Source organism: Leptinotarsa decemlineata, unplaced genomic scaffold (genome assembly GCF_025532065.1).
Source record: "Leptinotarsa decemlineata unplaced genomic scaffold, Ldec_3_MD MMD2_tig00026354_RagTag_RagTag, whole genome shotgun sequence".
NCBI classification, from domain to species: Eukaryota; Metazoa; Arthropoda; class Insecta; order Coleoptera; family Chrysomelidae; genus Leptinotarsa; species Leptinotarsa decemlineata.
Window position 1 is genome coordinate 16,428,481 of NW_027412702.1, and position 16,571 is coordinate 16,445,051.

General features: G+C 34.7%; 1 protein-coding gene across 3 annotated transcripts in view; it reads right to left on the reverse strand.

Annotated features, from left to right (window-relative positions):
• 5-HT2A (5-hydroxytryptamine receptor 2A) overlaps window positions 1-16,571 on the reverse strand; it is a 391,848-nt gene that overhangs the window by 21,639 nt on the left and 353,638 nt on the right. For all 3 annotated transcript variants that reach the window (XM_074184568.1, XM_074184567.1, XM_074184569.1), the window contains exon 5: window positions 13,368-13,571. In XM_074184568.1, the coding sequence (XP_074040669.1) occupies window positions 13,368-13,571 (204 nt within the window). The remainder of the gene's footprint in view (window positions 1-13,367; window positions 13,572-16,571) is intronic.

Consider the following 16,571-nt stretch of genomic DNA (forward strand, 5'->3'; position numbering starts at 1 on the left):
CTTGTGTTCAATAATATTGCAGAAAAATAATTGAAGATACTCACCTCAACATTACGTAAGCCAAATTCTGCTTCTGCTTTCTTTTGGATTTGATTTATTATCGAACTTCTTTGATAGGTGTCCAGATTTCAAAACCAATCTCTTCAACTATTGATTGAATTTCATTGATATTCAGAGGCAGGGTGGTGGCCATCTTCTTTGATTTGATTAGTTATCGAGTTGACTTGTTCGATGTTCAGAAATGAACAAAGATTATTCACGATGTCACAATAGTGAATGTTATAAAAATGAATGATGAAATCTTCACGAATTGATAGTTTACAGTTGTCAAATATACCGCTGAGAGTATCAAAATGCGTTACTTTTATCTGGAATATATTTTTGTCAATAATCTATATTGTTTCCAATCATTTTCCTTTTGGGAAAAGACAGCATCCACAGTATCCAATTGACAGAAGAATCAATCCACGAATGCCAAAGATGAACGTGGTTTTCGAAGAGGGTTTGTTGCAAAGCCAAGCTTTATTTACCATTGACATTCCCAGATTCAGTCTTCTGTGGATCCTATAGATCATAGATGACCTCTTTGAAAAGCAAGATATCACCACATTCTTGTTCTTGACAGGGGCAAAAGAATTTCGAAGTTGCTACTGATGTGATCTGATAGTGCTGTCTGATAAAGGATCATCAATGACATACTGGACAGACCAATATAATTAAGTGTAGATTGTTCTGCTGATGGATGGACATTTGTAATGTTCCCTTCTTATTGCCACGAAAACATTATTTTCAAATAGTTGTTATGATTCTCCTAATCATTTTCGAGGATTTTTTTTTGGGTTTTTTCCACTAATATAAAAGTCTTTTGAACATAATGAAGCTGAAATATAATTAGTAGAAGAAAATGCATCTTTCCACAAGACTACTCAATCTATGGAAACGAATATATATTCATTAGTTACATAAATGATGCATTCATAGGGCAAGAAGCCATACGCCATACCGATTCTAACAGTGAAATAAATGCCATCCCTTCAATAGTTTCAATCCCTTTGAATGAAATGAAGTAACGACACGTGTCAACAAAGGGTTCAACATAATTTGTGAATGAATGCATGTCCAATAATTCCGATGAGCTATTGTGATTGTGAGCTGCAATTCCTGGACTCAGAGAGTCATAGAGAATATGTATGCAATCAAAATTCATAATGAGCGCTTCGGATTACTCAAATACAAAGGGCTCTCAGCTAGGTTACATAGTCGTATCACGAGGCAACTTGCAAGTTGATGGTGATTTATCGAGATGAAATGTGGTATTCTCCTGATGAGGTGTTTGATATATAATTGTAGAGTGAAGAAGTTTGTATTTTTCAGCCTGAAAATTTGGATCTGCAACTCACATCTACTTTGTTGAAGAAATATCACACTGAAGTTCACGGCTTTTGTCAAAATGGATACGTTTGGATTTCACTGATTTGGTTGATAGACATCCCATACCAATAGAATAAACAAACGTTAGCTTGATTTTTTTTTGTCACAACTCTTGTGTAAGCAGGTATAAACAGGTAAATCGATACTAGTAACTTGCACCGGTCTGGTTAATGAATTAAAGTTAAGATAAAATAAAGATTATTTCATTACAAATACGGCGGTATTGGGTTGTATGCGAAAAATCATTCCTGAATTCCGGTTGTCAAGTTTAAAAAAAAATATTGCTACGAATGAATATGTGCGACAGATAGGCCACAACGAACAATTTCATGCGATTGAAGAGGATACAGCATTGCAACTGTGTATAGTTCGTCCATTGAATGAAAGAGAATGGGCATGCTATTTGTCCGTGACTGTACCTACCTCGAAAAAATTACCTAAACCTCTACCTAAGGTACCTGTTCAATTATGATCACGTGAAGCATATTGCCTCAAAAGAAACAATAATGGTGATATATCCAGTTGGTCATTCATCAGAATGTTTGAATTTTCTTCTAGAAAATAATTTGACTATGTTAAATAAGTTTTCTTATTTACATTGCTCGTATAATGTTCTTGGATTCGATTCCTAAATGTTCTGCCAGTTTGACCAATAAGTATGAGCATTCGTGGCGAATAGACGTGTTCGGTGTGTGCTCCGCTGATTGACCGTATAATCACGAAAACGTAGCTGTGCCTGCTGTATTTATATACTGTAATAACCTGTGAACCTGCGAACTTCATAAGTAATCAAATACTATGGCTCAAAATAAACAGGACTTTCAAAAACTCATTAAAGAAGCTATGAAAGCCATTCTTTTTGATCAGTCTTTAATTGATTCAGTAATTGAGAATGTCAGTCAACAACTGAATGAAAAACTGAACGAAATACTCACTGAACACCAGGATAAATTAGAAAAATGTGATGCCAAGATAAATTCGCTAAATTCTGAAAATCAAATACTCAGGCAACAAATTATGGAGAATGATCAGAGTTACAAGAACCATTCCATTCGCATATTTGGCATAGAAGAAATACAAGAAGAAAATATTGACGATGTACGCTAAATGCACACACACCGATTGTGGACGGCCGATTTTATACCGGTCGTCCAAACTTCAATAGTAAACCACATGTTGGTACGGGACCTGGCACACACGCCGACCGGTGATCGTTGTCGATCACTGGTAGGCTATTTGCACACACACCGATTTTGGACGGCCGATATTATACCGGTCGTCCAAATTCCAATAGTGAACCATATATGGGAACGGGACCTTGCACACATGCCTACCGGTGATCGGCGTCGATCAACAAAGTTGAGAGACTTGAAAGTGAGTATTGAAGGGGAAATGTATGACATAATCATTGGTACAGAAACTTGGCTGAATGATACATTTTTTGATTCAGAATGAATAAATTTGGAAAGGTATACAATTTTTCGACGAAACAGAAACTCGCAATTATCAGGAAAAGAAAGGGGGGTGGGGTAATGATCGGGGTGAATAGAGACTTCAAGATCTTGAACTGGGGAATGAAAGATGGTACATATGAGACGCTCTGGGTTGAAATAGAATTAAAAAAATTACATACAATTACTTTATTTGCTGTTTACCTACCACCTTAATTGAGTTTTGAAGATTACAAGAATTACTTGGAATATTTTGAAAAGACAATATCTGATGAGAAATGTATATTTCTTTGTCGACTTTAACTTACCAAATTTAGAACACGAAAACATGGATGAGTAACATCAATTTTTTTTGTATTTCCTGGAAATTAATGGTTTTGAGAACTGTAATGAAATTAATAATATTATTAACCGTAAATTAGACCTTGTATTAGTCACACAGGAGAATACATTTGTATTTATGAGTCGAAGTCAGACTTTCCGCTTTTAGAGGAGAATATTAACCATCCTGCCTTGTATATTGAAATATTCGCTACAGATGAGATCATTAGAAAAACTCGTGATACAGAATCAGTAAAATATTATAATTTTCAATTATGTGATTTTTACAGAATTACTTAATATATTCAGAATATTGACTGGACGTCATTATTTCAATTGAATGAGGTTGATATTTCTGTTGATTTTTTCTATTCAGAGTTATATAAGGTTTCAGACACAGTCCTTCCAAAAACTTCCAAGAAGAGAAATAAATACCCTATATGGTTTACTATAGACATAAAAAAATGTTTATTGAATAAAAATAAATATAGAAACTTAAACATTTATCAAACAATTATATGACCTTATATAACACAAAGAAGCCACCTTGAACGCTCGATAAAACAGGCTTTTGATAACTACATCAATGGTTTTGAAAATGCTATTAAAATTGACACCAGCACATTTTGGACGTATACAAAAAATAACAAAAAAATTCTTCTCCGTCTACGGTCTTTGAATTCAATAATGTGAAACTCAGCGGCGCTGAAGTTCCAAATAGCTTTGGTAAATATTTTGAATCTGTATATTGCAAGCAAACGGCCGAATACAACTTCAACATCGTTGCTGAAGAAAAATCCTATTTTTCATTAGACTAAGTAACAGTAACTGATTATTTTATAGCATTAAAAAACTCAAGCCTAAAAAACGTGCTGGTCTAGATAATATCCCACCTTATATTATAAAAGGTTGTTCGTAGTTTTTCCAAGAACCGTTGATTTTTATATATATATAATCTTTCTTTGAGACAAAATAAGTTTCCATCACGATGGAAACGTGCTATTGTCACTCCTATACACAAATCTGGTAAAAAATTACCGGCCAATTGCTGTGTTACCTTTCTGGTACATTGTTCGAACAGATAATATATACTAACGTGTGGCACAAAGTAAAGAATTTAATAAATGAAGAACAGCACGGCTTTTTGCCAAAAAAGTCAACTTCCAAAAATCTTTTATCTTTTAGTCATGACGTGATATACACAGATTTCCAAAAAGCGTTCGACAAAGTAAATTATGATGTATTGTTAAATAAACTTTCTCTATGTGGAGCTACTAAAAGAGCTATGAAATTTTTAACATCATATTCAAATGAGAGAACGTTCAGAGTGAAATTTGATACCAACTATTCAAATGAGTACCAGTCAAAATCAGGAGTAACCCAAGGATCAAATCTAGGGCCACTATTGTTTCTCATTTTTATTAATGATCTATTAGCGGACATTAAATATTCAAATTGTTTACTCTTTGCGAATGACCTTAAATTTTATAGGAAAATAGATTGTGTTCATGATTGTAGCGAGCTGCAAAAGGATACTGAAAATGTTTACCAATGGAGTGTGAAAAATAAGTTACCATTTAATACGTCAAAATGTATTGTAATGACTTGTACAAGAAAGAAAGATAAAATAGCGTATGCATATGAAATGGAAAATATCACGTTGACACGAGTAAGTAATGTTAAAGATTTGGGGGTACCATATGACTCAACCCTGTCATTCAAAAAACACATTGAAATAGTAGTCTCTCAGGGTTTACGGAGTTTGGGTTTTGTTTTGAGGCAAAGTAAACATTTTAGAAATTACCAAACAGTCATTACGATATATCACGCTCTGGTGAGACCCAAACTCGAATATTGTTTAGCCGTTTGGCACCCGTACCTATCATTTTATATAAAAAAATAATTTGGGAAAAATTCAAAATAGATTACTGCGGCATTTATATTCTAAAAAATATGGAGTCTACCCAGATTATAATACTGTGAGAACTAATGATCTCAGAAAAGAATTTGAAATCTCTAGTTTGAAGAATAGAAGGTTATACATAATAATCGCAATATGTTACAAAATTTATAATAATTATCTCAACTGTCCCAAGTTACGTAGTTTGATGAACCGAAGAAACCCTATCAAAATTATGAGATCAACCCCTTTTTTCGAAATACCATTAGTCACCACGACTCAAGGTACCTCGATGACACCTCGATGGTGATTACTGTCCACACACTGGAGGAAATTTCTATCAAAACCGACAATGTTGTCAAACAATTTCTTTGGTGGTGCGACAATAACCGTCTAATTCTCAATTCGGAAAAAACTAAAATTATGCAATTTTCCACAAATCCTAGGTCACTGTCCAATAATATATCAATCAAACTAGATAATTTTATGGTCACTACCAGCCCGACCAATACCTTTCTCGGCACAATTATTGATGAAAAATTCATGTGGTCTGATCAAATCAACAGCGTATGTCAGAGATTGAACAAATCGTTTTTTGCCCTATATTCACTGAAATCAACCTTGAACAGATCATCCCTGCTAAACGTTTAATACGCCTTAGCCTACTCAGCTATTAGCTATAATATCACCACATGGGGACAAGCTACAGAACGGAACCGGATATTCATGATCCAGAAACGCATTATTCGATTAATATATAGCCTAGAATACCGTGAATCGTGTAGACCATTTTTTAAATCTCAAAAAATTCTTACCGTAACAGATTGATAGACACACATAAGAATATCATCAACCTACAGAAAAATTCAGATCTTCATCAATACTCTACGAGAGAACAGGAGAATATACATCTCAGAAGCTTCAAGCATCTCTCGTATAAAAAATCACCAGAGTGGGCAGGAAGTTACTTTTATAACCTGCTGCCGAAGGAAATAAAAAATACCACCGTTAACAGATTCAAAAAGCTTGTAAAAACTCTACTGGCTGACAATACGCTTTATAATATTCAAGAATTCGTAGATCTTCTAAATGTTAATAAATAGTAATTTTGCATTCAAATCTGGGTGAGAATACTTGTTTATTGTACTGTTTCTTTAACATTTTTACATCATTAATTCTACCTTTTTTTTATATATTTTTTTCAATATAATGTTAGATTTTAAAGATTGTATCCGGTTGTATCCGATGATTGTAACTAACGAACCTACACTTATGTGGCTAATGATGTAATAAAGTTATCAAAATATCAAAATTAAAACTAACTTCACCAACGTAGGTATTACCTGTTCTATATGCAATTTTAATATCTCGTTTCCTAAAAAATGAAGCTACTTTTTCCGTTGTTTGTCCAAAATACGTTAGAGCTCTATAATTTTGATTATCTATCTTATCAATACGAAAAACTTCTGGAATCGCTTTTGCGTAGACTTTCTTGGCAAGTATTTTGTTTATTAATTCGGCTTGAAACCCATTGTTAACCGCAATTTGCTTGATGATATTGAGTTCTTTATTGAAATTATCTATTGAAAGAGAAACATTGACTAATCTGTGAATTTTGTTATTATAAGCTGCTACTTTGTTTTAATAAGGATGGGTGGAATCGTAATGTATACATGGTTTGTGATAAATTGAAAAATCATGTTTGTTGTTCATTCTATTAATTGTTAAGTCCAAGAAATTGATTGAGTTATCTGCTTCTATTTCAATGGTGAATTTAATATTTTCATGAATTTTGTTAATATCCCTATGAAAATTATCTAATTGTCTCTTAGTACCTGTAAAACATACCAAAACGTCATCCACATATATATGCCAAAACAAGAAATTCTTCATCAAACGATATTTGAAGATCGACTCCTCTAGATTATCCATGAACATTTCCGCAAGTAAGAGGCTTAATGGACTCCCCATAATTAAACCTTTTGAGGAGGAATAAATATTGTTGTTAAATTGAAAATAATTTTGTTTGAGACACACGTTTTTTATTTCGGTCACAGAAGAAAGTATTTCATTTTAGGTGTGGACTTGAAAAGTGGGCTTGGTGAGCTCTCTGTTCTTCTTGGGTCCAAACATCATTATTGCAGATTTATTAGAATTGAGCTTGGCTTATGGGATGTAGAAATATCAAAGCTGGCTAGATGTTGATCACAGGACAGTATCACTCTAGTATCACTCCTAGATAATTGACCTTCTTGACATGTTTCAATTTTCTGGGACTGCTGTAGGAGTGCTTTCACTGACCTGATCAATTAATTCACATTCTTTGTCGCATTGCTCATAGTTTTTTCGTAAATCCCAAAATTTGCGCGGAAGTGTTTTCATGCCTCTGTCAATAAAACCCACCACATGTGAAACAATTTTTTTGGGAAATTCCTGTCAGAATCGATTTAAAAAATGGTGAGACTCACAGTGCCCTATCTTCCTGACAAAATCGAAGCAATTCAATACAGCTGTTCTTGAGAAATACGCAATTCACGTAATTATTTCGACCTCGACGAACCCACCGAGGAATCGAAGCAACATTTTCCGTTCCATTACATCTGGAGTGTTTCATCCATCGGGCATCGGGTCCATTCTGGATTCTAGGCAGTTCACATTAATTGCGACGTCACGTCCCCGTAGTCTGTTAATAGCTGCAATGTCAACGCGTTGCCGCCTCTTCTTGGACTGTTCAAACTTTGGGATTAACGGGAGAAAATACACTTTTCATATTCGAGAGAAAACAAAAACATTTTCACAGTCACCGTTTTTTATACTGGACCTCGAGCAAAATTGTTGAGAATTAATCTGTGTTTTGAAAAGTCACGACATTGGGAGTAAAATCAATATTTTGACGTGAAATCGTCTTCAAAATTGCATCCATAGTGGAAAGCAATTGAAAAATTCAAATGATAAAATCGAAAGAAACATTTTGGTCTTGTAGCTACATATCTATCATACAGGGTGAGTCAACAAGGTTTCTTCTCCATTGCTATCAGAGGAAACAATTTTTCGAACTGCTCAATTTTTTTGCAGTCATATCGATAGATATTATATTTCAAAATTATTTTCTCGCATACTAGATGATTCAGCTGAGCGTGTCCAACCAAAGTTAAATTATTTTAAATGGAACCTCCAGTATATGAAGACGTTATTCGATTCCATATTTTTTTTATCTTTCTGAGGAATTTTTCTTTTCGAATTTGAATCTAGAATAATGTGACATTGCCAAATTATTCTAGAACAACGTATTCTGCAGACAATACTTTTTAATTCAACACCTGCATGTCTACAACAATTAAGTAGATTTTTTTAAGGAATACTTAGTCAACATCACCATGATAATTTCGGAACCCTCAACTTTCGGAAATAATATATAGGGTGCTCAGTCAAGTTTAATTCATTTTCAAACAGACATGATTCAAGTTTATTTTTTCATTTGTATGAAATGTTTCAAAATTTCACTACATTTTTTATCAGAAGTATACTATACTATACCATCTTGTTGTAGCCACATTTCAAGTCTTGTTCAATAAATTAAAAAACTCATTCCGAAGAAATCTTAAATATTTTCTTCTAGTGAGATGCCGATCCAAAAAATACGTACAGATAACTCTTTTTCTGAAAATTCTACCCTAAATATTCAGTGACCAAAGCTGTTCATTGTTCAGGCAACGAACAAAATGCAGGTTTTCCGTTACGTAATAATGCATATTATGTCGACTCACAGTTCCATTTTTATGAAAAGTCGCTTCATCAGAAAATAACAGGAAATCGACAAAAAAAACATTTTCCAGATTGATCTTTCCGAAGCCCCATCGGCAAAATTGAACACGTTTTTCAAAATCTTTTCCTCATGACTCTTGCATCAATTGTATGTGGTAAGGATGAAATTTGCTTGCTCGTTGCATTCGAAACAAGCTGGTTTTAGAAAATCCTAATTCCCTACTCAGGTCTTGGATAGTCACATGGAGATTTTCAACAAGGTTAAGAGCAATTTGAAATGTATTCTCTTCATTTGTTATAAGGCAGACACGTTCGAACTTCTCATGATTGACATTACCAGTTTTTTCTAATCTTGATTTTAGAGCCTGAAATGCCCTTCCGTCTGGTTGTCTTCTTACGGGGAACTTCTCTTTGTAAATCCTCAATGCAAAGAGGCAGTTTCCGTCACTTCCCCCGAAAGCATAGACGATTTGCCATATATCTTCCAATACAAAATTCATAATGAAACTGATTCGATCTATACACGAAATGTTGAAACTTTTCATACAAATGAAAAAATACAGGGTGTTCCATTTCAAAAAGGTGAATGGATGTTCAAGTCACAACATATCCTAAATTACACAATAATACAAAAATTCAAACTGTCAAATTCAATGGATTTGAGTATCTTATGCTCAACATGGAGGCAAAAATGATTCAACGCACGGTTTCATGCGATTTCCAAACCATTTCCTCTTGAAAGGTCCTACATTTCGACTCAATCAAATTGGTTTTTGTAACAGACCGTCGTGGGCCTTTGTTTATTATGGATAAGCATGGTTTAGGTAGGTGTGTTGAAGTTATTTTCTAGGCTTATTGGCCATTGTCTGCAGATTTTTATCTCTGACATTTCGCCTGGTACTGGTAAATGTCGAAGAAGAGTAGGCAATGCACAAAGTGTTCTGGTTGTTTCTCACAGCAGATCCTACATTCAAATAGTTTCCGGTTATGTTCCAATGATAGTGAGCGTGGCTTTGTTTCAATTAGTTGAATATTACTGGAGTTCTTTCCCAACACCGAATCGTTATTTTTAACACTTCGACACGTGTTTCGATCACAAGGTGATCATCTTTAAGAGTGATCATCTTGAAGATGATCACTTGGTGATCGAAACACTTGTCGAGGTGTTAAAAATTACGATTTGCTGTTGGGAAAGAACTCCAGTAATATTCATCACTACACCAACGGTTCCAAACAGGGCATCATAAGTCAATTAGTCGAATTGAATAACCTCTTTTTGCAAGTGTGATTTGATACAAATAGCCAGAATTCATCGATATTGAATCCCTCTATGTTTTGATTGAAATTGTAATTTATAATTCATGTTGCCTTCCTATATAGTATCAGTAGCTCTCAATTCTGTGAAGCACTTGATTCTCTTCAAATGTCACAACGTGAGTACTCTCACTATTTCAGACTTATTTTGTATGCAGTGAGCTAGGTTCTTACACTTCTCTTTGTGTAGACCGATCCGCAGCTATGAGTTATCGGGTTATCGACTGGTGTTGCTGATGGATCTCTGGGAACCTTCGCTACCCTTACACAATCTCTATTGATTTTCTTGGACAATTTCTGGTTATGCTTCGTTTTAGAACTTTTGGTTCCGATTGGTTGCAATTCAGTAGGAGTCGTGGAGAAATCAGAGGTCGAATTCCATTTGCCGTAGAGCCTCGTTTATGTCAAATATTTATGATTTTTTTCTTCTGTCAATCCCTAACACCACTAATGCTCCGTAATTTGTGCACTGGTTTCATCTAGTTGCCTTTCAATATATCTACAGTGGAAGATACAAGACAAATCTTCATAAGCGATCAATGTCGAATCTTGGCTTTGCGAAAAAATGCGTTTGGGAACCTTGTTCGTGATTTTTTCCAATAGGGTCTTTGTAAAGAATAATTTTATATACTTTTCTTTCCCAGGCTTGTCTCTCAAAGACATATGTTCAAAATCATGTATATTTACAAAAGTTCAAATATGATTTCAAAAACTCTAGATGAATAATGATACGAACAATGTGATTGCTATCGTGATATTATGGATTCTGCACTATGATTGATCGACCCAGATTCGCACGGGAAGCAGGACATACATTTTTGTCATTATTATCATCAGCTTGTCCATTACCAAAAAGAGGTTGTATTGAAGCTATGAAAGCTGGAAGTTTTGTTTTCTAGAAAGTTTTAGTTTAGTCTAAAACAGTCGATAGTGTTCAACAGCATTCCACAACATTCCTACACATTTTTGATGGTATACTCAGGAACATTCCGAAACATCCCAGATCATTCTGCAACAATCATTGCATTGCATTTTGTCGTAGTCCACCATTGTCCCTTCTTCTATAAAAAAGTTTTGAATTCGACAAATGTATAACGGCTGATTAATTCTGCCCTCTGGAAATTTCCAGAACATTCGAGAGTATTTGGAAGCATTCCAAAATATTCCAGAAAGTACTAAAACATACTGAAATTTGTGAAACGTTCGAAAACATCTCCGAACATCAACGATTGTTGTGTAAAGAATGTTTTGAAACATCCTGGACCTTTCGAAACCTATTTCATATGTCTACGATTATTCTTTGGTGAAAGTATATGAAGGAAGATTCGTCGAACTCCCATAATTTCAAGTTAATCCTTTTATTTTAACTCATTTCAATTTCGTTAGCAAAACTCAAACGAAGGTATGTTCACAACTATCAATTTCGATTTCGAAATAGGTGAGATCTTATTCACGCGGAAAAAAAAACGAAACAAAAATGCGACCTCAACCTCCAAAATGTTTCACTATTTGAAACAACCAGCGCACTCGCAACCTCTCTTCATCACTCATGTCCCATCGGTTAGTCAGGTCACTTGAATTTATTTTCTCCTGCTATAGTTTCAGTTTTGCTTGAATTCTATGATACGTATCACATTTGATAAGAATCAATGAAGAATTAAAAATTAATTTTATTAATTTCTTGGCCTTGGCTCTTCGTGCATAGAAACAATGTGCAACTTTTTTTGAAAATCATGATTCTTCTATGGAAATCTGTGAATCAACTTCATGAACATACTGGAGCATGTTTCCAATTGAAAATCAGTATTTCCTCTCGTGATAACATTTTTAGAGATGGTAACTGATCCTTTGTAGTCGGACATAATCACTAGAAGATTTAGAGCTATTCTAACTCGATTGCATCACTTATGCAACTCGCTAACTTCGTCTCACAAATCGCTTGCGAATCTTATTCCAATCCGTTTGCATTTCGCATTATTCCTTCTCGAACTATTCGAGTAACTGATATTCTTTATTGACTACGAAATGTCGCTAAGCGAGGATTAATATTTCCCTCGCGAACGAAATGCAATTTAATTATACGGAGTAATCGTTTTGCATCTCACCTAGACAAAGGAAGGCGTCGAGAAAATTGAACTTTATCTCGTAGCTACTTAGCAGGTGATAATTTATAATATCAGAAGGTGTGTAGATATATTGGTGTTACTCAAAGAGATATATGATGGAATCGGCCGATACTTGATGAAAATCCATAACTAACGTATTCTAAAAACACTTTATTGTATGATTTTCACTAGGCAGTTTTACAAAAACGCAACACGTGTTTCGCCATACAATGGCTTCCTCGGGCGTGTCATTTTATATATTTTATATATTTTTTAACCATTTGTATTCAATTACCTTTATCTAGTGTCTTTCACGAATCTTTGATATTCTTCATTGTTTATTTCCTTCATCGTTTCTTCCTTCTATTTTTCTCTCCACCTGTTTTTTTTATATACTATTTTTCATTTTTCAAGTTTACTGAAAGAATAGTTCGTTCGATTTCGGTTGAAGGAGAAGTGAACTCGGTCTTTCATTTTCCAATGTTGTTAGGAATGAAATCACTGTATATTTTGTTCATGTGGAAAATAGCAAGCACTATTTAACATTTTTTTAAACCTAAATTTGCGCTGGTCAGGCCCAATCCCCCAAAGCCCCGAAACATTAAGAAGGGCGTGTCAGCAACTAACGACCACTCCCCACACCATAAGGCAAGTGATCAATGGGTCCGGAAATCATATGCCCTGAGTAAGCGTAGTTAACAAGGATGACAGCCTTCTGCTATTAATCAAAGTCTGCTGTCAATGTATGATGTCAAACAATGTCTCAACGATTTCTGTCTTTATGATTGATAATGTTGGATTCGTAATTCAGGTATTGTCTTCTATGAATTGGACAAAGTTTGACACCCGTTAAGTAATACAGGACCGTACTCGCTCCTCCACTACTAGTTTTAAATGGATAAACCACTTCTGATTTGATGTCTCGATTTTTGAAAATTTGTTTTGGAAACTCCATGAATACCAATGAAAAAACTCGTGAATATGTGATGAATCTGTCTTCAAAGAAGAGTTCTGATCAAGCTCGAAATATGTTATTCGTATGAGAGATCTACGAGTATTGTCTGTGTAGGTGATACTTACCGGAAGTTGGTGAAATTAGATGTTGTGTGATTCAGCTGCAACTTCAATGATCTGAGTTTGAAGTTTCTCGTTTCTTTGGCGATATTCTCTGGTGTTTGCGTACTTTGGTCTCGGCTCGATCTCGACATATGTCTGGTACCACTGCCGCCATTGGCGTACGGTAATTGATTGTGAGATAGATTCAGTCGTAAGTTACTGTGAGATCTGGAAATTAAAAAGGTGTTTTTGTATAAAACGCCTAAGAAAATAATGAAAATAAATGTACTGGCAATACATTCAACTCATTTTTCAACATGCACTTTTTTCTTAGTCTGTCAAGCTTGCCAGTTGATTTTTGAAACATTCATTATCAAATTGAAATATATTTTCCAATCTTGGATCGTTTTCAACTTTTGGTTATTATTCATTTTTGATGAAGAAGTCATTATTTTTAGCTGTTTTTTCAATGTTATTGCAGGTTAATAAAAAACGCAATACTGATTAGCAAAGGAAATGATATTTGTTGAAGAATAAGATGACCTATTCTCAAATGTTTTCATGATTCCATTTCGGTATCCACACAAACACAGAGTTTTCAGGGAAACACACTGAGTGTTGCAAAACTCGACATATTTGAGTGTCATATCGATATAAGTTTATAAGATACCTACAAAAATAGAAGGCTTTTCGTAGGCAAGACTGATTTCACATTAGCTCTCATCGACATAATTTCATATTTGGGTAGAAGTGAAAACCACAATTCAAAGAAGAAAAAAGGTGCCCTATAAATAATGTTAGAAAGTTAAATGGTTTCAGTATCAGGCATTTTGGCAGCTAGTACGTGTCTTCAAGTGATTATTTTTCGCAAACACCTATCACTTCCTTATTGATGACAATCCTCAGAAGTCGAAACGTGTGTGGGTTATTTATCAACGATGTTTTAAAATTTAAAAATCGATTCCTAGTACGGGTTAGATGGTACGCTCCGTAGTATGAGCATCGCTAAGGAATTGTTGACTGTCAACAGCGATCCATATTTGCTCGAAAGGGTCATAATAGGTGACCAATTATCAAATCAAAATCGAAGTTGAATCGTTTCAATGGAATAGCTCAGGAGAGCCAAGAAAAAACAAAGCATGACAAGTTTGATCAAATGTCAAGGTTTTGCTCAAACACCATCATAATCATGCTTTAGAAACCATCTTCACCAGATTTGGTCCCCTGCGACTTTTTCCTGCTCCAAAGTTTCAAGAAACCCATGAAAGAACGGCTTTTTGTGAATGAGAAGATAAAAACCGAATTGCTCAGAGAGCTCAAGGACATACCCAAAAGTGCATATTCGAACTTTCCACATATAGTCAGTGGGCATAGTCGAAGACTGGCTATAAATCAAATCATCCAAAGAAACAATCCGTTCAGGCCAGTCTCAACTCCCTATACTGTAGGTTAATGGACTGACACCTAACAGGAAACAACTACTCCCCTGGCTAATACCACGAAGGGCGTTGGAGTAGGGGAGTGGTTGTTTTCTAATAGGTGTGTTTTCTAATAGGCCAGTCTCAACTCCCTACAGTGTAGGGAGTTGAGACTGGCTTGAACGAATTGTTTCTACACTATAATTATACCACAATGTATAAAAGTGAAACATTTAATTTCTCTCCTGTATTAGATTGTCATGTCATAGATGCGATTAACTCATTGAAAAACACCAATTCTGTCGTAATAGAATGAATCTCAACGAAGATCATTAAATAAATTGCTCAATATATCGCCAAACCATTAGCACACATTATAAATCCTAGGTTTTCCCCGATTTTCTCAAAATTGGAGTAGTAAGCCCTATTTTCAAAAAAGGCGACCCCTCCAGTATGTGTTACTTTCGACCCATAACAATTCCCACCATTATCGGGAAGGTATTTGAAAGATGTGTTCATAATAAAATGTACTAATTTTTATCCAAATTCTGAATACTGTCAAAATATCAGCATGGTTTCTGTCAAGGTAAGTCGACCGAAAATGCTTCGTACAATTATTTCAAATATACAGTGTCACCGATAAAGTCCGCGTCAAATAGGAAACTTTTTTAATTTTTCGTTTTATAATAATATTTTAAGAGCCTCTTTGATGTTAAAAACAAATTTTGAAAAATAAAAGTTGTCAAACTTGATGCAAAGTTCATCTAGTTTCAACGGGGCTTTCCAAACTATACAGTACTTGAGTTTTTTAATGAGCAAATGGCCTCACAATATGAATTAGAACAAAACGGAACATTAGGAAACAACAACAGAACATTAGGAAACAATACAGTGGAATTTAATCTTAATTAAAAGGAACTGAAAATAAACATGTACCTATACCTAATAGCAAAAAAACACGAAAAAAAAGACTCACGACATTAAATACACTACATTTCTGTATGTCTTCCATCGCGTTCTATGCAGATAATTGTCCTTCTTGATACATCTTTTATTGAGTTGCTGATACTCACAGGGTTTATGTTTAAAATAGAGTTTCTAATAACAGTTTCTAGGTGATTCACGTCACGAAAAGGTCTTTGTTTATAAACGATTTGTTTTAAGTAACCCCACAAGAAAAAATCTAGTGGGGTTAAATCTGGCAACCTAGGCGGCCATATTTGCTCCATATTTCGCCCAATAACTTTGCCCCTAAACATTTCTAATAGTTTCTCTTTGACTTGTCTTGAACTATGAATAGGAGCCCCGTCACATTGATACCACAGACTGTGTCTTATTTCAACCGGCATATTGTCCACTATATCACTGATCTCAGTATTTAGAAATTGCAAATAATCCTGAGAAGTTAAATTGTGTCTAAAAAAGAATGGTCCCATTACCTGATTATTTAAAACACCGCACCACACATTTGTTTTAAATGAATATTGGTCCCGACATTCTATCACAAAATGAGGATTTTCCTGAGCCCACCACCTACAATTCTGGGAACTGACTACGCCGTTTGATGTGAAGGTAGCTTCGTCGGTCCATAGGATTTTGTAAGGAAATTTTCTGTTTAATTCTACTTCTCATTGGTACCAGAAGAAGAAATCTAGTCGAACATCGAAATCTCTTTCCTTTAAGGTATTTATAAATTTGGATTTGTAGGGTTTGAATTTATTTTTATGTAAAATTGCTCTTACGCTTTCTCTTTTAACGCCAGTTCTATCTACAATATTGGTAATACTTGATTTTCCCTGTTCGATAACAT